The 22,788-nt window shown below is 38.5% G+C and overlaps 1 protein-coding gene across 1 annotated transcript; it reads right to left on the bottom strand.

Annotated features, from left to right (window-relative positions):
• Positions 1-6,637: 6,637 nt before the first annotated feature.
• LOC307136146 (uncharacterized protein) lies at positions 6,638-22,730 on the bottom strand. The gene is made up of 10 exons (XM_079832930.1): positions 22,548-22,730; positions 21,814-21,962; positions 21,583-21,699; positions 20,213-20,365; positions 19,516-19,596; positions 17,010-17,188; positions 14,359-14,564; positions 10,214-10,449; positions 9,943-10,115; positions 6,638-7,547 (listed from the first exon to the last, which is right to left on the bottom strand). The coding sequence occupies exons 1-10, from the start codon at positions 22,669-22,671 to the stop codon at positions 6,701-6,703; spliced, it is 2,265 nt and encodes a 754-aa protein (XP_079689056.1). The 5' UTR covers positions 22,672-22,730; the 3' UTR covers positions 6,638-6,700.
• Between the last annotated feature and the right edge of the window lie 58 nt (positions 22,731-22,788).

The raw sequence follows: 22,788 nt of genomic DNA, 5'->3' as shown, positions 1-22,788 counted from the left end.
GCGGATAGCCGCCCGAATAATAAAAAACGAGGTACCAGATCTGCTGATAAAGTTAGGATAACTAAAAACACATGGAATAACGCAGACCTTAACGACCCAGTACAAAAAAATTATTGGCCGATAGGTTTGAAGCCACATGTACTAATTTTGGGCGTGTTTAAAAATAAACCCAAACCAGCCTATGAAGAGTTGGAGTGGGTAACTTGTGAGAATATGGTTATGCCACTTAAGATGTGTGAAAATCGTAAAGATTGCCCATATTTGACAAAAAATACGTTTCTGAGTAGTAAACCGGAAAACCAGGTTTGGCATAATTTGGATATACATTGTAAATCTGAATACGGTAAAACGAGGGCCTGGATTTGTTATTTAGATAGCAGCTCAAATTGGGATAATGATAAAATGGAAAAATATGGCAGGGATGTCATTCATCTGTGGCATGATTGGATGAGTTTTCAAGACCAAAGCAATGAAATGGTTAAAGCGGAATCTAAGCGCACCACCTGGTCGATAAATGATACTTTGTGGAAAAACGGGGTAGGGGGAAGTAGACTTCACCCGCTAACTCTGGATTATGCGCCACGAGCTGGACTGTCAATGGAGCTGGCGAATGCATCAGGGATAATGAGTTATATTCTACATAATATTTCCGATCAGCAATATCGGTCAGCAATTGTACTTTATTGCTTGGCAATGGAAGCTCCACTTCGTGTGACCTATACGAACCAAGGTATATGGAGTAATCACAGCGACGGGGTTAATAAAGGAACATTGAGATGGATCGGACTTTCAAACTTTCAGTATCGAGTTTGGGATGTGTTCCCTGTAGCGATGGGTTTGGATGAAATATCTAGCCGAACAATCACATGGAGATCATTTGAGGGACATGAAAGTGGAAAAATATTCCCCATAACTATTAATTATAGAGGTAATAGCTCGTCTAGAGGTCTAAAGAGGGTAGTGTTGACTCATGGGTACTGGAGTACCAAATACTATTTGCCTATGTTGAAACCCAGTGAACATCGGGGTAGCACGGGTATAGACTATAAAGTATTGATTGCTTCACCTAATTTTGATATAAAACGAACAAGCCCGTTTTCAAGGCACAGTTTAAGACCTAGTGAATATCTGAAGGATGTAAATAAAATTAGGTCAAGCATCTGGAATTTTGGAATTGCAAAGTTCCAATTTAGGAGAGATGAGTCTGTTAAATATTTATGGTTTCCAGCTCACGAGCAGACTTGCGACAAGCGGATGTTTGACGAATGGAGCGTTAAAACTCCCGGTGATGTGTTTAGCCCTAATCGAACTTGGTTACATAAGGGGGAACATGTATTTTGTACCTTTAAAGATTTGGAAAAAATAGGACAGGAAAAGTTTGGAAGCGAAGTAGGATGGGATGATATCAGCCTAATTACGCCAGGGGCTCCTTTAATGTTGATAGCAAAAAATCAAATCTTGAAGAAATGTGCTTTTTCATCTCTGATAAAATCTCAGCAGGAATTAGGAGGATTTTTTGATTTAGTAGACGATTATCTGGAAGGATTTTCTATGGGCCCACATTTTTTGTTTGCTGCAGATTTTTCATCTCAATTAGTAAGGTCAAATAATGGGAATCTGTTTACAGTTTACTGGAAATTGCAGACCAAAGCGATTTTGTGGGTGTTTGACAATGTTAAAGAATTTGCTATCTCAGTGTGGGATTTATTAAAGGATTCATGGTTCTACATACAGATAGCTTTAATCTGTCTTGCTGTCATCTTTGTGATAATAGTATTAGTGATGTTGATTATAAAATTTTCGAAGTTGGGGGTGGTTTGCAGCCAAATTTCGAAAATGGATGATTCAGCTAAAGATCGAGAGGCCCTCTTGCCGATGACCGATGCAGTTTAAGACTGGAGGGGGGGGGGGTGGAAGATTTTGAAAGAACTGTAAGTTATGTAATTTTGAGAGGCCCCGTCTCGCTTAAAAGTAGAGCAGGTTGTTTTAGTAAGGTGGAGGTGGCAGACTTCGGATGCTGATTGATCACTTCAGAATTGCAACGGCAGTCATTTCACAAAACGAAATGGCTTACTCAAATTGCTCAAACACTAGTTCGGTCTGGCCCTGTCAAGCAAACGCGAACAGAGATATAGTGAGTATAATTATTATTAACATTTGGTTGATTATCTATTGGCTGTCTGGGCTTTTCTATAATCACCGACAACAATTTTTTTTGATGTGTTTGAGCTTAGGCATGTACAATGTACTAAATGATTTTTCTTTAGTTTTAATCTTAGTATCTCAGCTGTTGCGTAGTGCTAGATATGTAAAAATTTTCGGCCATCGAGGCATTTTTGCAGTAATGATTTTTGCAGTTGCAATTTTCGTGTACAATTTTTCTAAATGTTATATCGACATTTTTTGGTTGAAATATGTTGGAATAGTTATTGCTATTTTGACATATATTTTTCTGATCACATTAAGTTATCAGAGAAATGATATGCTTAGGCCTCTTGTGGTGTAACTGGCGGTACTATATTTTTAGAGATACTTATGGCCGCCAGTTCTCGACATTTAGAGGAGCCAAAATTATTTATGCTCTGCATTCTTGTGGGTGTCAACGACTACAGCAGATTATTTAAGTTTGTGGACAGGAGTAAATTTTGGTGTTGTTAATGTGTTAGAACCTAAAATGATTTAAGGATATGACTAAGGATTAAAAGTCATCTTTATTGTATTTTGTTTTAAGATTGACAAACGATTTACCTTTTGTTTTGATTATTACATACTTTTGAAAAATAAATGATTTAAATTTTGTTTTCATTATTACTTTTATTGAACTACAAATGATTTAAATTTTGTTTTCATTATTACTTGTTTGTGGATAAATGAGTTACCAGTAATTAAGACTTGATTGATAATAGTTTTGGAAATCAAATTGGGACAAATGTTGATCTGAGGATTACTTTGTTTTATTTCTCTTGATTTTTGTTTTGGGTTTCTCTCTTATCAAATATTAGAGATATGTTGGCTTTACTGTTTGAAGTAAAGTTAAGAACAATTGTTCTCTGTTTTTATTCTGGCCAAATAAAAACAGAAAGCAAACATGACATAATTCTGGGTATCAATGGGGTTTTTTCAATTTTATTTTTGTTGTCATTTTTGGGCATTAGTTTTTGTTTTATTGTGGGACCTATGACAATTATAATTGAATAAGATAATTTATGGCAATTTTTGTTTTATGGTTTTGTGTTATAATAGGTGCCTATAGACAAACGGACATCTGGAGGAACAGAGCAAAAAACAAAAAAGAGTAACCCATGCATTGAACGACGATGCAATGAATGTGAAAAGTATTGTTACCCGTTGAAATTAGAAGTTTTTAAAAGAGAGATTTCTATGTATAAATATTATTGTACAGATTGTGTGATTACAAAGGGGTAGCCTATTACATGGCGGAAATTCGATCTATAACATTTTATAAGGCTAAAGTGGATTTTACTGACCCAAAGAGCACTCATTATTTGGATAGCCGGGCAATGGAATTTATCCTTGCCATGAAATGGATAATTGTAGACTTAAACGAAGCGGCTTATTTTTAAGTCTACAGTTTATCTCACTTATCATATCCACATATTTTTTTTATTTTTTTGTTTTATATTTTTTTTTTTATCTTATTTCCTATTTTTATCTTTTACTTGATTTATTTATAATTCTACTTATGTTAATACTTTTTATTCTAATTTTATTCTATTTCTATTTAATTTCTTGTAACTGTTATTTGCACTGTCCATGGAGCGGACCTGTTTACATTTCACTGCCAGTTGTATATTGTGTATATAACTGTGTATGTGACAAATAAAACTCTTGAATCTTGAGCTTTTGATCGGGACAAGGGAAAAAATCTCTAAGGGTTCTTGCTGTGTTTGGATTCAGACTTATGAGTGGAGAGGGATGGTGGTTCCGGGGTTCTGCACGAGACAGGCGCGTAATAACGGCCAAATTGTCTTTGTCTATGTGCTCGATCCAACAGCTCTGCTTTCAACGTCTGTCTCGGACCCACTGGGTGCCGAAAATGGTGGACGAATTCTTTTTGGTTTTTGATTGATGTACCATCATAGGTGAATACTATTTTCTATGATTATTTTGCTCTAACTGCTCTGCTGTATTATCTTAACTTGAATTGCTCGGACGAGAACAAGTTAGTTTTTTACATCTATTGCTTTTGAACTGCATACAAGGTAACCACCTGTATACTGATCCACTCATACAGAATTGTCTGTTTGAGAATGGCTAAGCTGAAGTATTATCTGTAACCTTTTGTTATTTTTGCTAATCCATTTTTGTCATTGTATAACCAGTATTTTTATCTTTTGTATAAATACATTTTCATTTTATAAAGACAAAGTATTGTTTTTTAGTTCTTTACTTCAGCTTATAAAGACAGTTCTATAAAGAATAAGACAGAGCATTTTTTGTTACACCTTACAAAGCCCAAAGTCAACTAACCTTCGACGAGGAACTCAGCTGGACGGTGAGCATGCTCTTATTAAGAAGGTTATTGACTGTTTATTGATTCTATATTGTTTGATTGAGGGATTGGTTTCATATCCCTAGATTGCTGGTATAATGAAAACGAGCTAGGTAGGTTTAGGCCTAATTCTGACCTGACAGTAAAAGACTGCTTACTTGCAATGGTTAACATTGTATTTTAAGGGTTAATCAGGAACGGGAACGATACCGGTTTCCTAACACTGTGAAATCGGGGGTAAGAGTTGATAAACCATCATTGCACAAGCCATATCAAATAAAATGTATATACAGTGGGGCAAACAAGTATTTAGTCAGCTACCAATTGTGCAAGTTCTCCCACTCAAAAAGATGAGAGAGGCCTGTAATCATCATAGGTACACTTCAACTATGAGAGACAGAATGAGCAAAAAAAATCCAGAAAATCACATTGTCTGATTTTTAAAGAATTTATTTGCAAATTATGGTGGAAAATATGTATTTGGTCACCTACAAAAAAGCAAGATTTCTGTCTCTCACAGACCTTTAACTTCTTCTTTAAGAGGCTCATCTGTCCTCCACTTGTTACCTGTATTAATGGCACCTGTTTGAACTTGTTATCAGTATAAAAGACACCTGTCCACAACCTCAAACTGTCAGACTCCAAACTCCACTATGGCCAAGACCAAAGAGCTGTCAAAGGACACCAGAAGCAAAATTGTAGACCTGCACCAGGCAGGGAAGACTGAATCTGCAATAGGTAAGCAGCTTGGTGTGAAAAAATCAACTGTGGGAGCAATTATTAGAAAATGGAAGACATACAAGACCACTGGTAATCTCCCTCGATCTGGGGCTCCACGCAAGATCTCACCCCGTGGGGTCAAAATGATCACAAGAACGGTGAGCAAAAAACCCAGAACCACACGGGGGGACCTAGTGAATGACCTGCAGAGAGTTGGGACCAAAGTAACAAAGGCTACCATCAGTAACACACTACGCCGCCAGGGACTCAAATCCTGCAGTGCCAGACATGTCCCCCTGCTTAAGCCAGTACATGTCTGGGCCCGTCTGAAGTTTGCTAGAGAGCATTTGCATGATCCAGAAGAGGATTGGGAGAATGTCATATGGTCAGATGAAACCAAAATAGAACTTTTTGGTAAAAACTCAACTTGTCGTGTTTGGAGGAGAAAGAATGTTGAGTTGCATCCAAAGAACACCATACCTACTGTGAAGGGGGCTACATCATGCTTTGGGGCTGTTTTTTTGCAAAGGGACCAGGATGACTGATCCGTGTAAAGGAAAGAATGAATTCGGCCATGTATCGTGAGATTTTGAAAAAAAACCTCTTTCCATCAGAAAGGGCATTGAAGATAAAAAGTGGCTGGGTCTTTCAGCATGACAATGATCCCAAACACACCGCCCGGGCAACGAAGGAGTGGCTTCGTAAGAAGCATTTCAAGGTCCTGGAGTGGCCTAGCCAGTCTCCGGATCTCAACCCCATAGAAAATCTTTGGAGGGAGTTGAAAATCCGTGTTGCCCAGTGACAGCCCCAAAACATCACTGCTCTAGAGAAGATCTGCATGGAGGAATGGGCCAAACTACCAGCAACAGTGTGTAAAAACCTTGTGGAGACTTACAGAAAACGTTTGACCTCTGTCATTGCCAACAAAGGGTATATAACAAAGTATTGAGATTAACTTTTGTTATTGACCAAATACTTATTTTCCACCATAATTTGCAAATAAATTCTTGAAAAATCAGACAATGTGATTTTCTGGATTTTTTTTCTCATTCTGTCTCTCATAGTTGAAGTGTACCTATGATGAAAATTATAGGCCTCTCTCATCTTTTTAAGTGGCAGAACTTACACAATTGGTAGCTGACTAAATACTTTTTTGCCCCACTGTATCAAACATAACTTCTACTTCTGTCTTCTGCTGAAAAAGTACTTTAAAATGCTCAAGATGGCTATTTTAATGACCAGCAGGCTGGTTTTATCAAGACCGCACAGAACAATGATCCAGCACCACTTGCAGGGTTTGAACCTACAACCTTTCAGTTACCAGCCCAGACCGTGAGGCTACATCACCTATATTATATCTCAAGAACAGGAAAAACTACAGCTCAAAATACCACACATACTAGTACAGAAAATTAAATATTTTAATGAAAAGATTTTGTACAAACAAGGGAAGTAACACCTTAAACGTCACTTGTGGGGGTTGCCCACATCACCAACAATTCCAGATACGGGGCATCTTTCTGGGATTGAGTTAAGTGGCTCTGGGTGCCCGAGGGGTGCTGATGAACACATTTTCTTGGATGGTGGTGCGTAGGAAAGGTCAAGGATGTCATCGTGGAGAATGTGTCGCCTTAAATCTTCTAAAAGATTTGTTAGGTGATCAGTCACTGAATCTAGAAACGCCCCATCCTGTATGTGGCATGTCAAATTGGATATCTCCTTTAACAAGGTACGGCATTTCTCCCTTTTTTCTGCTTTAACACTAGGGGTGATCAGGATGGTCTCTGAGGGAGCAGCAGGAGACAGACTTCTCTCTGGACTGTAAGTACAGCTGTCTCCCTCTGGACTATTATTGTTATCCTGATTCTGCTTCAGAAGCTCTTCACCTTGAAGATCAGCAGAAGTTAGAGGAAGTGTCCCTGAGTGTCCCAGGCAAACATTGTCAACCGTGAAGAGCGGGTTCTTCCTGTAAGCAGCGCTCAGATTCTCCCAGCTCCATCCAGGAACTAAGGTAAAAACAGCACAGAAATGCTGGCATGGGAGAAGATGTCTCCTCCAGTCCATGCATGTACATGAAGGCATCTCATCGCTTTTTCCAAAGTTCACCAGATGTTCTTCCTGTGAAGTCTGACTTTGAACACTGAAGACGTTCTCCCCAGCAGATGTTATGTCTCTTGCATTGAAGAGGAGCGACTCTTGGTGCCTTTTCATGATGTGTTGAGCCATTATTCTTGGTCTGTCTCTTAGAAACCAAGGCATATTTCCGCTGTATTTGTGTGAGCCACTTGAGCATTTGATATTCAATTCAATGTATCTGTACATGGAAAAAGAGATTTTTAGTTAGCCAAATTCATGTTTAGTTGAACATTGGATGATTTTCATTGGATGATTCCAAATCATTGGATGATTTTCTTTCTTGTGTGTTAAAGCCACAATATGCAATCTTTCTTTTACTATGCCGCAGACGAACGCTTCAACTTCTTCCAGTCATGCATATGTTGGGTAACGCAGCGCTGTTTTATCATTTTAGATATATTTGAGTAGTGTTGTAGTACTCGAGACCGGTCTTGATCTTGAGACCGGTCTTAAAACTATTTTTTGAAGGTCTTGTCTCGGTCTCGACCACATTTGTGCTCGGTCTTGTCTTGGTCTCAGACTTAGAGGACTCAGGGTTGTGTTTCAAGACCACAACTGTTGGGATATTACTAAATTGCCAGTGCATTGTCTGATTTATTTATTGACATAATTAATGTGATTGGATGTTCGTTTTCACAAATTTGAGCATGACAGCAAACATTATATTGCTTTTATACAAACATTAAATTAAACAAAATTAAAACATTATTCCTTAACATTATTTATGCATTAGTAATTTACCAATTCAGATGCATCTTCTGTACCACCACCAGTGCAAAGATTAATTTTGTTGTTAATGATTTCATTTGATTGGTATAACAGCTCTATATATAGTGTCTTATTCTAATTATGTTTATTGATTAAAATAAGTTATTTCTCAGGCAGTAATGTGGATCTTTAAGGAGTGCTGGTCTGGTCTTGGTCTTGACTCGGTCTCGCCTTGCCTTGGCCTTGTCTTGGTCTCAACCCCTCAAAGTCTTGGTCTTAACACACATTGGTCTTGGTTTTGACTCGCTCTCGGATTAGGTGGTCTTGACTACAACACTACATTTGAGTGTGTTGAAAGTTATGTTATATTGCTACTCTGTGTGTTCGCTTGGTGGCTACTATGAGATATTTGTTGCATACTGCAGTAAGTTAGATATTATGCTGCGTTCACACCAAATGTGAATAGAGCGTCAAAATCGCGTCTACCATGTCTAGTTGGACGCTTGAACATTTTGAATCCATTCGCGCGTCCACAGCAAATTGGATGTGAGTATAAATTGAGCGTTTGAAGCGAATTAGACGTGTGTTCAAGGCGCTCCAGGAGAAATATGTCATAAAACACCACCCTGCCTCTTTTCATTTTCATTAAAAATATATATTAAACATTACAGCCACACAAATGTGGTCCAGGCAACTCCTACATTATCTTCACTACATGTATATTTAAATATCCTTAAAAAGTAAAGTTATGAAACTTCTCTTTTGCCCTCAGTCAAAACGATTTGGCAGACAACAAATTATAGATTCATGACACCAAAGATTGCCCGTTAGATCCACACAAGACGAACCATTACAGGACATCAGAGCCAGCGGCAAACGGCAGAAGGACTAGCCGAGGAAAGGCTGCTCTCGCCGGGGTTAATGAGTGCTGAGTGCCCAGTGATCGCCTGGATCTCACAACTCCAAAAACACAAGATTATTTTTTTTAAATAGGCGCTCTCTTTATTAATAAACCACAGATTTGAGCTTTAAACAACTACATTCTCACCTGAAAAAGTCTTAAAACTACATTTTGTGACACAATAGTAGTATTTTTAAATTATGCAGGGTTTCCCATCACGTCACTTTACCACGTGACAGCAGCAAGCAGGCTCCTGATTGGTTAACGCGGCGCGAATTGACGCCAAAGTTCCGATTTTTCAACTCGGGCGTCAGACGCGAATTCGCTTCAAACGCGTGAATGCACAAAAAGCACCACTCACGCATAAGGCGCGCATTGCGCAAGGCGCGCGCGATTTGCGTAATTCGGCCGAACTGGACGCGCGAATGAGGCGAAATCGCGTCCATCGTGCCGCGGGACCTCCAGACGCGCGTCAACGCGCCTTTCCATTGACTTAATATTGAAATCACTCACTTCTGACGCTCTATTCGCGTTTGGTGTGAACGCAGCATTAGGCATGGTAAATCATGGTACTCCAACCAGATTTAGACAATAAGACTAACTGTGTTAAGCTGTATAACAATGATTCGTTTTCTGTCTATAAATGTATCCAAACAGTTGCTCGCCTGTTTAATAAAACACACAATATATTAAAGCATCTTTGGTGTTTTCATGGTTTCTACAAAGTAAAACCGGAAATCGAGGGTAACACGGGTATGTCATTTATAGGCGACGCACGCTGGACCTTCCCTGGATTTAAACATTCTTGGAAACATTTGGGATAATGTAAGTACATAGATCAACAAAATATATAACATTGTTCTAGTGTTTTTTGGATATTTTAATCCAAAAATCTTACATATTGTGCCTTTAAGGTAAAATATGACAGGCGCCAAATGGCTTTCCACAACAATCCAGTTCTTACTTTTGATAGGATCTCGGCAGGAATTCTCTCGTAATGACTATTAGTGTTTCACTCAGGCTGCAGTTTCTGTGACCTTTAAGGTACGAATGCTTCAAGACATCCTTTTGTCTTTCAACACCTTTATTTGTGACGGCCACATTTAGGTTCTCCTTTCTGAACACATTTACCCATCTCTAGTTCAGGAAACATAAGAGCATTAATATGCGTCACTAGTTTTCCCACCTTCATCATTACTGATTATTAATAGAACTGACAGATGTAATACACTCACCTCTGCATGACAAAGCCATTTGTGGAGAAACTTTCTCAGTTTTTCATTTGACTGCCAGTCTGGATGTTGCTGAAGGGTAACAGTGCCGTTCTCAAAGTCCTCATTCGTCTGAGAATCTGCGATAGCCCGTAGAAGTTCAAGAACCTTTTCTTGACATGTCACCCCATTTTCCTTTTTTCTTGTCCACTCCATCCATGCTTTTTCTCTGTGAAAATCACAGAGGAGCACTTTAGCACCTGTAATGACAAAGATGTTGTTCACACGTCAGATAGAATATTTTGCACATCTATTCTTCTCCTAACTACAACTACAAGGAAGGGTGAATGTAAACCAGTAATTTAACATTTAGATGTTATAGCCTTCAACATGTCTAAATCAAGAAGTGAAATATATAAAATATTAATCTTTTACTCATATGACACAGGAATTCAATTCACATTTTTACTAACTTCACTTGAACACACAAGTGATACACATTTTATATTAGATTCGGAACCACAGCTGAAGTGGTCCAAATTCTGAGAAGACAATTTTTATATTTCTCTTAAAATAAGAATCTAACAGCAATATTGTAGTCAAAATTATCTAATCATGAGCATCATGCCAGAAATTATGACATTTCTAATTAAAGGGGACCTATTATGTCCCTTTCTACAAGATTTAATAAAAGTCAGGTGTCCCCAGAATGTGCCTCTTAAGATCATTTATTATACCGTGTAGTAAATGCCATTTTTTAAGTGCAAGCAAAAACATGCTGTTTTCGTGCATGTATCTTTAAATGCAAATGAGCTGCTGCTCCCCTTGTGAGCTGTGCCTTTACAGCTAATGCTTCAGATACTCTGCCAAAAATAACAAAACATCTGTTTGGTTTTGATCAGAGCCATATAATAAGAGAGTTGCGACACTCTTTGATCTCGCCGCCACGTGGTCATGTGGTTCATGGAGCCCTCAATAGGTCCAAACAACTCGCTGTCAATCTGTTTGAATAGGATTAAGCAGGACAGACACCAGTTCCACTATATTTGCAGACATTTCTGGTAAATATGAACACAATATGTGCATCGACTTCGACTAGGCTTTACAGTAGCATTTTATTCTGGGGAGAGATAAAGAAGATATAACGTTAATGTTGTTTTTGAGTGATCTGGTCATTTTATTTGGGTCATGTGAGTGCATGATTTTACAGCGTTGAGTGTTCTAGTCTGTTGGTTGTTTGGAACTATTGGTCGCTCCATGCCACGCTTTACTTCCGCATGCCTCAGTTCCTATGGAAGTCTATGGGAGTGTCGTAACTGTTTTTCAACGGCTCTGGTTTTGATTATCATCTCCATCACGGTCACGCTCACATGATATTGCAGCTCTTCATCTTCATGAAAGTTTATTATATACATGTGATTTAAACTCATATCAGTTTAAACTTCTGATATACACTCACCTAAAGGATTATTAGGAACACCTGTTCAATTTCTCATTAATGCAATTATCTAATCAACCAATCACATGGCAGTTGCTTCAATGCATTTAGGGGTGTGGTCCTGGTCAAGACAATCTCCTGAACTCCAAACTGAATGTCAGAATGGGAAAGAAAGGTGATTTAAGCAATTTTGAGCGTAGCATGGTTGTTGGTGCCAGACGGGCCAGTCTGAGTATTTCACAATATTTCACGCACAACCATTTCTAGGGTTTACAAAGAATGGTGTGAAAAGGGAAAAACATCCAGTATGCGGCAGTCCTGTGGGCGAAAATGCCTTGTTGATGCTAGAGGTCAGAGGAGAATGGGCCGACTGATTCAAGCCTGGTTGCCTGGTCTGATGAGTGTCGATTTCTGTTGAGACATTCAGATGGTAGAGTCAGAATTTGGCGTAAACAGAATGAGAACATGGATCCATCATGCCTTGTTACCACTGTGCAGGCTGGTGGTGATGGTGTAATGGTGTGGGGGATGTTTTCTTGGCACACTTTAGGCCCCTTAGTGCCAATTGGGCATCGTTTAAATGCCACGGCCTACCTGAGCATTGTTTCTGTTCCTGTCCATCCTTTTATGACCACCATGTACCCATCCTCTGATGGCTACTTCCAGCGGGATAATGCACCATGTCACAAAGCTCGAATCATTTCAAATTGGTTTCTTGAGTTCACTGTACTAAAATGGCCTCCACAGTCACCAGATCTCAACCCAATAGAGCATCTTTGGGATGTGGTGGAACGGGAGCTTCGTGCCCTGGATGTGCATCCCACAAATCTCCATCAACTGCAAGATGCTATCCTATCAATATGGGCCAACATTTCTAAAGAATGCTTTCAGCACCTTGTTGAATCAATGCCACATAGAATTATGGCAGTTCTGAAGGCGAAAGGGGGTCAAACACAGTATTAGTATGGTGTTCCTAATAATCCTTTAGGTGAATGTATGGTTTTCTGAACCCACACATCTTAGCGAGGAGATAAACATGGCAGACTGTGTACAGCTCACTCAGGGGAGGAGCAAAGCTAATAGGGCAGATTCCGTCGCCAGTCGTGGGCGGGGCCTGTTCCAATGTCATGTCACATTGAAGTACATTCCTGAATGGCTCATTTTAAGACACTGTTTCAGATTTATGGGAAATGGGATCATTTTGACAATGTTCAAAACCATATTTTTATGGTAAGTTTACGCTACTCAAAGTGTCGTTCCAATCTAAAGTGAGCAATATTATACCTAAGGGATAATCCGCGGCTAGCTGTGCATTAAGCGATTTTAGTGCACGACATAGAGGCAAAGAAGCGGCCGACGCAAAGTGGAGGCAAAGCAAACTGTCTAGAGTTTGCCTATTCAAAACAAAGGCGTAGCTTGATGACGCCGAGATTGAGGGCAGTAAATTACTGTACAATAATTTGTTTTCCGTCTCTAAGCTTAAAATAGCTTATTTCTCTGGATTTAAATTCTTCGAAACATTTGGGATAATATAAGTACACAAGTCAACAAAATATATAACACTGTTGTAGTGGTTTTTGGATATTTTAATTTAACATATTGTGACTTTAAAATGGAATTTTCCCTTCTTTTAATTACTGTCGCAAATGTATATTTTGTTGTCATTTATACAACCATTTTTAGACGCAACCTGTAGCCCTTGCCTGTAAATTAATATAAGGGACGAATGAGCTTGGTTAGGCACTGCTGATCTAATGGTTAAGACAACATAAATACAGGGCTCTCTAGTTTTGAACTGAGTTCAGAGTGAGATTTTGGCGACGGTGGGGACGAGGTTCTGATCTGAAAAATTTGTATAAATCATTTTTTTTAAAAATTGAATTCAACATTTCTCTGTATGTGTGTGTTTGTGTGTGTGCAATGAGACTTGAGAGCCCTGTTTTAAATATTCTGTGGTAGTCTGTTCAATATCCAACTCTGATATCACAGACATTGATTATAGAGATATTCACAGCACACCCTGAAGCTGTGAGGGTAGAAAAGGTTAGAGGATGATGATGATTTAATTTAGCTAAATGAAAACGAAACATTACTGAGAGCATCAGGCATGAGGCTACAGCTACAGGATTTACATAGCAGATTTTTACCACAGTAGGGTGGTTGTCTACACACAGTGAATTTAAAAGTTAAAAGTCAATTTTGCATAATAGGTCCCCTTTAATCTCATTAGAACATGTTTTACTGTATTATGAAATGTTCTTAACATGCTGAAATAATAGCATGAACATCTTTAGTGTGTCAAGGCGCCACGTCACAAATTTTAGCTGAATGTTTGGAGTCATATTTGACATAAAAATTATTTTACATTGCAGCATTCTCATTTTCTACAGTGTTTTAAATGAAAGTATCAATCTCTTTTGCTGCTCACCACCGTGTCTGCACTACTGTTGTTAAAATAACCGTGTCATCTGACTTTTATTGAGTAACATGGCATCTTTATTCGGGGAGAGAAGCAACACAGTGTGCTGAAAGGGCTTAAACGAAGTGCATCTGGAGCAAGATACAAATCTTAAGAGGATATTGTGCTGAAAGATCATTATCCTGAGCATTTGTGGTATGTACAGCGCCGTTGTTTTAACATGCTGCTCACTTAAACTGTTGAAACGATAAAATGCTGCAACCATATGGAACCATTTGTCCACTAATCTTTTTTTTAATTTTTATTAAGTACCTTTAAACACCTCCTCTAGAGCACTGATTTCCGCCTCACAGAAGTCCACCATGAAGTGTGATGGATTCCAGTCTGAATTCCACTTCTGAAACACCTTCAAGGCTTCTGCAATGTCTTCTTTAGTCTCTGTCTGTGGGACAAACTGTCCAACAGCAGCATAGCTGACATTTGTCCTCACCCACAGAAAGAAGAGCGGCAGTGAATTTCTGTGAGACAAAGACAATGGTTTTGAGGTTTCATTTGTATGCGATAGTACAGAGGTTTTCAATCTTTTAGATGCCACGGACCCACAAATATGATCATCCTCATGCGAGGCACCCACATCCTAAAGTTTAAAAAGTACAGTAGTTGCATATTTTCAAGTATAAAAACCCAAACAATACTGTGAACAAATGAATATTATAAATGTGTTGATTACTTTACATTGCATTTTTTCTCTATTCTCTGTAGTACTTTTCTATGTTTTATTTCATTCAAAATGTATTTATTGTTATAGTTATATATATATATATATATATATATATATATATATATATATATATATATATATATATATATATATATATATATATATATATATATATATATATATATATATATATATATATATATATATATATATATAGAGGAAAATAAGTATTTGAACACCCTGCTATTTTGCAAGTTCTCCCACTTAGAAATCATGGAGGGGTCTGAAATTGTCATCGTAGGTGCATGTCCACTGTGAGAGACATAATCTAAAAAAAAAAAATCCAGAAATCACAATGTTTGATTTTTTAACTATTTATTTGTATGATACAGCTGCAAATAAGTATTTGAACACCTGAGAAAATCAATGTCAATATTTGGTACAGTAGCCTTTGTTTGCAATTACAGAGGTCAAACGTTTCCTGTAGTTTTTCACCAGGTTTGCACACACTGCAGGAGGGATTTTGGCCCACTCCTCCACACAGATCTTCTCTAGATCAGTCAGGTTTCTGGCCTGTCGCTGAGAAACACAGAGTTTAAGCTCCCTCCAAAGATTCTCTATTGGGTTTAGGTCTAGAGACTGGCTAGGCCACGCCAGAACCTTGATATGTTTCTTACAGAGCCACTCCATGGTCATCCTGGCTGTGTGCTTCGGGTCATTGTCATGTTGGAAGACCCAGCCTCGACCCATCTTCAATGCTCTAACTGAGGGAAGGAGGTTGTTCCCCAAAATCTCGCAATACATGGTCCGGTCATCCTCTCCTTAATACAGTGCAGTCGCCCTGTCCCATGTGCAGAAAAACACCCCCAAAGCATGATGCTACCACCCCCATGCTTCACAGTAGGGATGGTGTTCTTGGGATGGTACTCATCATTCTTCTTCCTCCAAACACGTTTAGTGGAATTATGACCAAAAAGTTCTATTTTGGTCTCATCTGACCACATGACTTTCTCCCATGACTCCTCTGGATCATCCAAATGGTCATTGGCAAACTTAAGACGGGCCTGGACATGTGCTGGTTTAAGCAGGGGAACCTTCCGTGCCATGCATGATTTCAAACCATGACGTCTTAGTGTATTACCAACAGTAACCTTGGAAATGGTGGTCCCAGCTCTTTTCAGGTCATTGACCAGCTCCTCCCGTGTAGTTCTGGGCTGATTTCTCACCTTTCTTAGGATCATTGAGACCCCACGAGGTGAGATCTTGCATGGAGCCCCAGTCCGAGGGAGATTGACAGTCATGTTTAGCTTCTTCCATTTTCTAATGATTGCTCCAACAGTGGACCTTTTTTTGTCACCAAGCTGCTTGGCAATTTCCCCGTAGCCCTTTCCAGCCTTTTGGAGGAGTACAATTTTGACTCTAGTGTCTTCGGACAGCTCTTTGGTCTTGGCCATGTTAGTAGTTGGATTCTTACTGATTGTATGGGGTGGACAGGTGTCTTTATGGAGCTAACGACCTCAAACAGGTGCATCTAATTTAGGATAATAAATTGAGTGGAGGTGGACATTTTAAAGGCAGACTAACAGGTCTTTGAGGGTCAGAATTCTAGCTGATAGACAGGTGTTCAAATACTTATTTGCAGCTGTATCATACAAATAAATAGTTAAAAAATCATACATTGTGATTTCTGGATTTTTTTTTTTTTTAGATTATGTCTCTCACAGTGGACATGCACCTATGATGACAATTTCAGACCCCTCCATGATTTCTAAGTGGGAGAACTTGCAAAATAGCAGGGTGTTCAAATACTTATTTTCCTCACTGTATATATATATTTTTCCACGGGCCACTAGCACTCCCTTGTGGCCCTCTGGGGGTCAAATAAAGTCAAGTCATGTTTAATTATATAACGCTTTATACAATACAGATTGTTTCAAAGCAGCTTTACAGTGATAAACGGCAATAAGGATCAATAATGCCATCATTATTGTGTCATTATTCAGTTTGAGTCAGTTCAGTTTGGTTCAATAACTGTGTAAAGTTAATAAATTATGAAATGAGTTCAATTTAGCAATAAAGCAGTTCTGCAGAAAACAGAGATGTCATCATCCAGCTCAGTTCAGCTTTCATCCGATAGGTGTCAGTGCAGTCAAATAAATTATATTGCTGAATACTAAGTGTCCTCAACTAAGCTAACCTCTGCACTAGTACACATGAAATTACATTAAATACATCAACACACCTGCCTGCTCGATAGGTTTCGTCCAGTAAGCACATATGCTGTCCATACAGTAACATAAGCCTCCTCTGCCATGGCGTCTGCAAGCACAGAAACATCTTCACCACGGTACCATCCTCCTCCTCCTGAGAGGGTCTGTACTCAATGGCACATCCCTCTTCCTTCCATGTGTTTACCAAGGCCTACAACGTATATCCTGTCAATTAATCTCTTTGAAGCAGTTTTGAATGTAATAAAATCATCCCTGCAACATAAAACATGATCAGCGTTCAAAGAGCGTCAACATGAAATTCAAAATGATTTGTTACTTTCTCAATCCTTATTGTGAATGAGTCATTCATGCATGTTAGTCCAAAGAAAATTCCAAAATATATCTGTATTGATCCCCCAGCTAGGGATCAAACCCAGGTCTCAGGTGTGGGCGTCCTTGGCATTGACCACTCCAACACTGCAGGAGGTTAAATGAAAATGCAGAGGAGTTAGAAACAAAGTCTGAGATTTTGAGCTTTCAGACTTTACTTCTTTAGATGGAAAAACAAATCAATGTATATACACATACCTAAACAATCTTTAGGTATTTACACTGATCAGGCATAACACTATGATATTAATATCGTGTTGGTCCCCCCTTTGCAGCCAAACAGCCCTGACCCATCGAGGCATGGACTCCACTAGACCCCTGAAGGTGTGCTGTGGTATCTGGCACCAAAATGTTAGCAGCAGATCCTTTAAGTCCTGTAAGTTGCGAGGTGGGGCCTCCATGGATCGGACTTGTTAGTTCAGCACATCACAAAGATGCTCGATTGGATTGAGATCTGGGGAATTTGGAGGCCAAGTCAACACCTCAAACTCGTTGTGCTACAGACCATCAAACCTTTCCTGAACCATTTTTTTTTGTGGCAGGGCGCATTATCCTGCTAAAAGAGGCCACAGCCACCAGGGAATACCGTTCCCATGAAAGGGTGTACATGGTCTTCAACAATGCTAAAGTAGGTGGTACGTATCAAAGTAGCATCCACATGGATGGCAGGACCCAAGGTTTCCCAGCAGAACATTGCCCAAAGCATCACACTGCCTTCGCCGGCTTGCCTTCTTCCCATAGTGCATCCTGGTGCCATGTGTTCCCCAGGTAAGCAACACACACGCACCCAGCCATCCACGTGACAGCCACGTGCCAACTGTTGCAGTTTTCGGTGGTGGACAGGGGTCAGCATGGACACCCTGACTGGTCTGTGGCTATGCAGCCCCATTCGCAACAAACTGCAATGCACTGTGTGTATTCTGACACCTTTCTATCAGAACCAGCATTAACTTCTTGAGCAATTCGATCAACAGTAGCTCGTCTGTTTGATTGGACCACACGGAGACCCAGCTGCAGTTTTTGTTTTGACCCAGTCGTCTTGCCATCACAGTTTGGCCCTTGTCAAACTCGCTCAAATCCTTACACTTGGCCATTTTTCCTGCTTCTAACACATCAACTTTGAGGAATGTTCACTTGCTGCCTAATATATCCCACCCACTAACAGGTAATATAACAAGATAATCAGTGTTATTCATAATGTAATGCCTGATCGGTGTGTGCCACAAGGTAACTAAAACTACATTTCTTGGGAGGCAATACAAAAAGTGTGCACCAAACTGAAGAGCTCTCCTTAAATATCAGTTCAGAGAGATAAATACAGGAGACTACAGTCCACAAAAAAGGAACAAAAAACATATAATCCAAAGAAGGATAAAACAGAAGGCAGGAACATCTCTAACCCAAAAAACTTTGAGAATGACACTGCTTGGGCAAACATCAGGACTGAACAAAAAGAATAGGCAGTGATGTCTGTGACAGACATTACAAATCACACTGTACGACATGGATCTAATAAACTTGGGTACGTAGACTGTACGACAATGACACCTGAATCGTAGGCTGTAGAAGAATAAAACCTCATCAGCATGACCTGGTGGTACACAAATATAGCAAACTGAATCGTACTTTGACGATTGTGGTTTTTATGTGCGATGATAAAAAGAGGAGGGAGTGAAAGAAGAGAATATAGACGCAGTCATGGCTAGGGAAAAAATGGCATGCCAAATTTGCAAATGGAGCTTAAGGTAAGTAGGTTTAAGTTTGTTGATCAATACGCCATTTCATATAGCATTTTTATTGGCTAGTCAGTAGACGTAGGTTGTAGCAGCAAACACACTGTGAGATGACCATGGTAAATTTCTGTCCGAAAATTATGGCCGGCTATCTTTGCTCACAAAACCGTGACAATGGCCGTCTTTGAACCTCTCTCACTATACGTCGTAGGACCACCGTTTAGGAGCCACAACCACAGAAATCGCCACAATTGGTCATCTTTCGTCAGGACAAAAAGCTTAAAAACTCAAATCCCGCCCCACATTTTTTGTGCATTATGTTTAACTTGGAAATTCATCATATTACATGTGGTTTCATATTGACTTCACCAATCAGTTTATTTCTAACAGACATCAATCAGGTGACAATCTTTACCTGTAGATTATGATGGTCTACACTGGACTTCCTGTTTCCTGCCTTGGCCTTTTTTATGATGTTCCAAATGTCTCTTGAATCCTGCAAGTTCAAGCAGAACAAAACGACATTACTCAACATTTTCACAGCATACACTAGCATTCAAATGTTTGGGGTCAGTACAATATATTGTTGGAAAAAGTATAAAAAAAAGTATTTTTAAAAGTATCTTATGCTCACCAAGGCTGCAGTTATTTGATCAAAAATACAGTAAAACTAAACATTTTAAAAAGTAACTTATTCCTATTATGGCAAAGCTGAATTGTCAGTATCATTACTACATCTTCAGTGTCACATGGTCCTTCAGAAATCATTCTAATATGCTGATTTGCTGCTCAAGAAATATTTATTATCAATGTTAAAAACAGTTGTGCTGCTTAATATTTTTTTGTAGAAACCATTATACATTTTTTTTTTCAGAATTCTTTGATGAATAGAAAGTTCAAAAGTACAGCATTACAAACGTTGTAACATTACAAATGTCTTTACTGTCACTTTAGATCAATTTAAGGCATCTTTAAAAAAATTAAGTAAACAAACTTTTTAACAGTAGTGTACTATTTGAAACATTTTTGTTGAGCAAAACTCATTGGGACAATTGAACAATCAATGGTCAAGTAAATCTGTCATGACTTGAGATCAATACTAATGCACAAACCTTTCCATCAATGGAGTGGTTTTGATGCTCCTTAATATCTGGGAAACTGGCTGCAAACATTTCTTCTGTGCGAACACGCTTTGGATCCAGTCTCAGCGCTTCTCTAACAGCTGATGACTTTTCTCGTTTCTGGTACGGGTTATCTTCAGTTATCTGGCAACACAAACACCACAAAAAACACAAAAGTACTTTAACGGTTTGCCATGAAAGTTGTCTGACACTTAATACGAAAGTGTTGGTCCGATAAGGCTTGCTAGGACAACATCTCTGAATAACATGGAAGAGATCCATTTTATCAATATAGGCAATAAAAAAATATTTTTAAACAGATTATTTTATATACAAATGCATGCAAAAATGTGTTGTTGTCACAAATATTATACTAATTTGACAGTTTTAAGTGATGTATTATAGGAATAGATCACCCAAAAATTAAAATGACCACTTAATTTACTCACCCTCAAGCCATCCTAGGTGTATATGACATTCAGACGTACACAATCGGAGTTATATTAAAATAGGTCTTGGGTCTTACCAGCTTTGTAAACGCATTGTACAGTTTTCGAAGCTCCAAAAAGTATATCCATCCATCATAAAAGTAATCCATACAACTCCAGTGGGTTAATAAATGCCTTCAGAAGTGAAGTGAAGGGTTTTTGTAAGAAAAATATAAATATTTAAATATTTTTAGACTGCGGGGCTGTTGAGTGCTTGAATAGAATTGGTTGACCAACGTTCTAAGGTGTGCAATTATTTTCAGGGAAACACAAGGCTAGTAGTTCCAGGCAGGTCTTGACTGCATTACAGTTCCATATCACTTCACCAAATTATTTCAGATATTTATAAATGACTTTACAGCAACAGCAACAGAACCAAAACCCACAACGACATCGATGCGTTTGTGTAAGAAAAATATCCATATTGAAAACTTTATAAAGTAAAGTTCCAGCCAATCAGCTTCCGTGGAAAAGTGTTGAAAGTACCTTCTCGCTATTCAAGATGCGTACACGACGTCTGACGAGCGTACCTGGTAGCGGAAGCCTTTGATCGGCAGAGGCACTTTCAACACTTTTCCCACAAATTGAATAGGGAAGGCGATCGGCCGAAACTTTACTTTATAAAGTTTTAAATATGGATATTTGTCTTACACAAACACATTGATTCGCTTCAGAAGGCCTTTATTAACCTCCCGGAGCCGCGTGGAGCACGTTATTTGACGGACAGATTTTTATGGACTTCAAAAACAGAGCTACAACTACTGCTATTATAAAGCTATATTATAAAGTCATATACACCTAGGATGACTTGAAGGTGAGTAAATCATGTGCTAATTTTCATTTTTGGGTGAACTATCCCTTTAAGTGTTTTACCTTATACTCAGGAAACCTCACAATATGAATCACATTTATGGTTGCAGGACAGCCCATTTTTTTAGTAGGTTGCATTAAGCGTCTAGTTTTAAGGCATGAATATTCATGACCTTGTGCCTGAAACAGAAAACAAGACATAGAGCATGAATATAATTTCATTAAATAAATACATTTCAAAAAATATATTGAGTTCAGTCAAAAAATGATCAAACATTTAAGCGAGACTATTACTTCTCTCTCCTGACGTCTTTGTTTGGCTTTGGCGTGCTTGTCTCTTCCTTGGTGACATACGTATGTCTTTTTCCCAATAATCTTAAAAGGCACACCATTGAAAGGAACAATCTTCACTTCCCACTGCAGCTGTTTTTCCACTGTCAGATCTACATTGGGAATAAAACACAAAGAAGACATTTGTGTGGAGCTGTATTATGGATAGTGTGTGGATAATGTATGCTATGTGGTTGTTAGGGCAATGCAAGGTGGCTCTGAGTGGTTGTTAGAGCATTGGACAAGATAACTGATGACCCAGAAGAAATATTCAACAGATAAATCAATTATTAAGATTATTGTTATTCGTTGCTCTTGTTTGTTGCTAGGTGATTTACTGCAATACAGAACAACTCAGCCCACATACAAATCTTCATGATATTTATGTTCAATATGGTCCATGTTCTTGATTCATTGTAGGTCTAAATGGGTTTTGGAAGTTTTAATGTAATTGTTTAGAAAAGCACTAAATATGCAGGAGAAGTTACGCCCCAATATATATATATATATATATATATATATATATATATATATATATATATATATATATATATATATATATATATATATATATATATATATATATATATATATATATATATATATATATATATATAGTTAGAGATAACTCTGATTATATGAGAGCAACATATTAAATATCATATAAAACTTGAGATGGCATCGCTTTTAAAACGTACCACTTTTCCCAAATGCACGATCACTCTTCAAAACGATAAACTTTGTGTTCGTGTCCTCCTCATACTGCTGAAGACATGTATTGAAATCTTCAAGACACTCAAAGGTTTTATCAACGCTTCCCATTATTTTTTCGAGTTCACATTAGTGAGCGGGTATTGCAAATGGTATTGCAGCAAGATGGTAACCACCAAGGATGGTGGTAACCGTCATACTGTGTGAAAGTCTCGCGATACCCTAACC

Source organism: Gobio gobio, assembly GCF_949357685.1.
Source record: "Gobio gobio genome assembly, chromosome: 13".
Taxonomy (NCBI): Eukaryota; Metazoa; Chordata; class Actinopteri; order Cypriniformes; family Gobionidae; genus Gobio; species Gobio gobio.
The sequence above is the reverse complement of the archived record's forward strand: the minus strand, read 5'-3'. Positions and strand labels throughout refer to the sequence as shown.

Coding starts and splice junctions, on each gene's coding strand:
- LOC307136146 (XM_079832930.1), bottom strand. CDS start 22,671: ATGGGAAGCGTTGATAAAACCTTTGAGTGTCTTGAAGATTTCAATACA. Junction 10,116..10,213: donor AATGGCTTTGTCATGCAGAG/GTGAGTGTATTA, acceptor TTCCTGAACTAG/AGATGGGTAAATGTGTTCAG. Junction 7,548..9,942: donor CTGCCGAGATCCTATCAAAA/GTAAGAACTGGA, acceptor TTCCATGTACAG/ATACATTGAATTGAATATCA.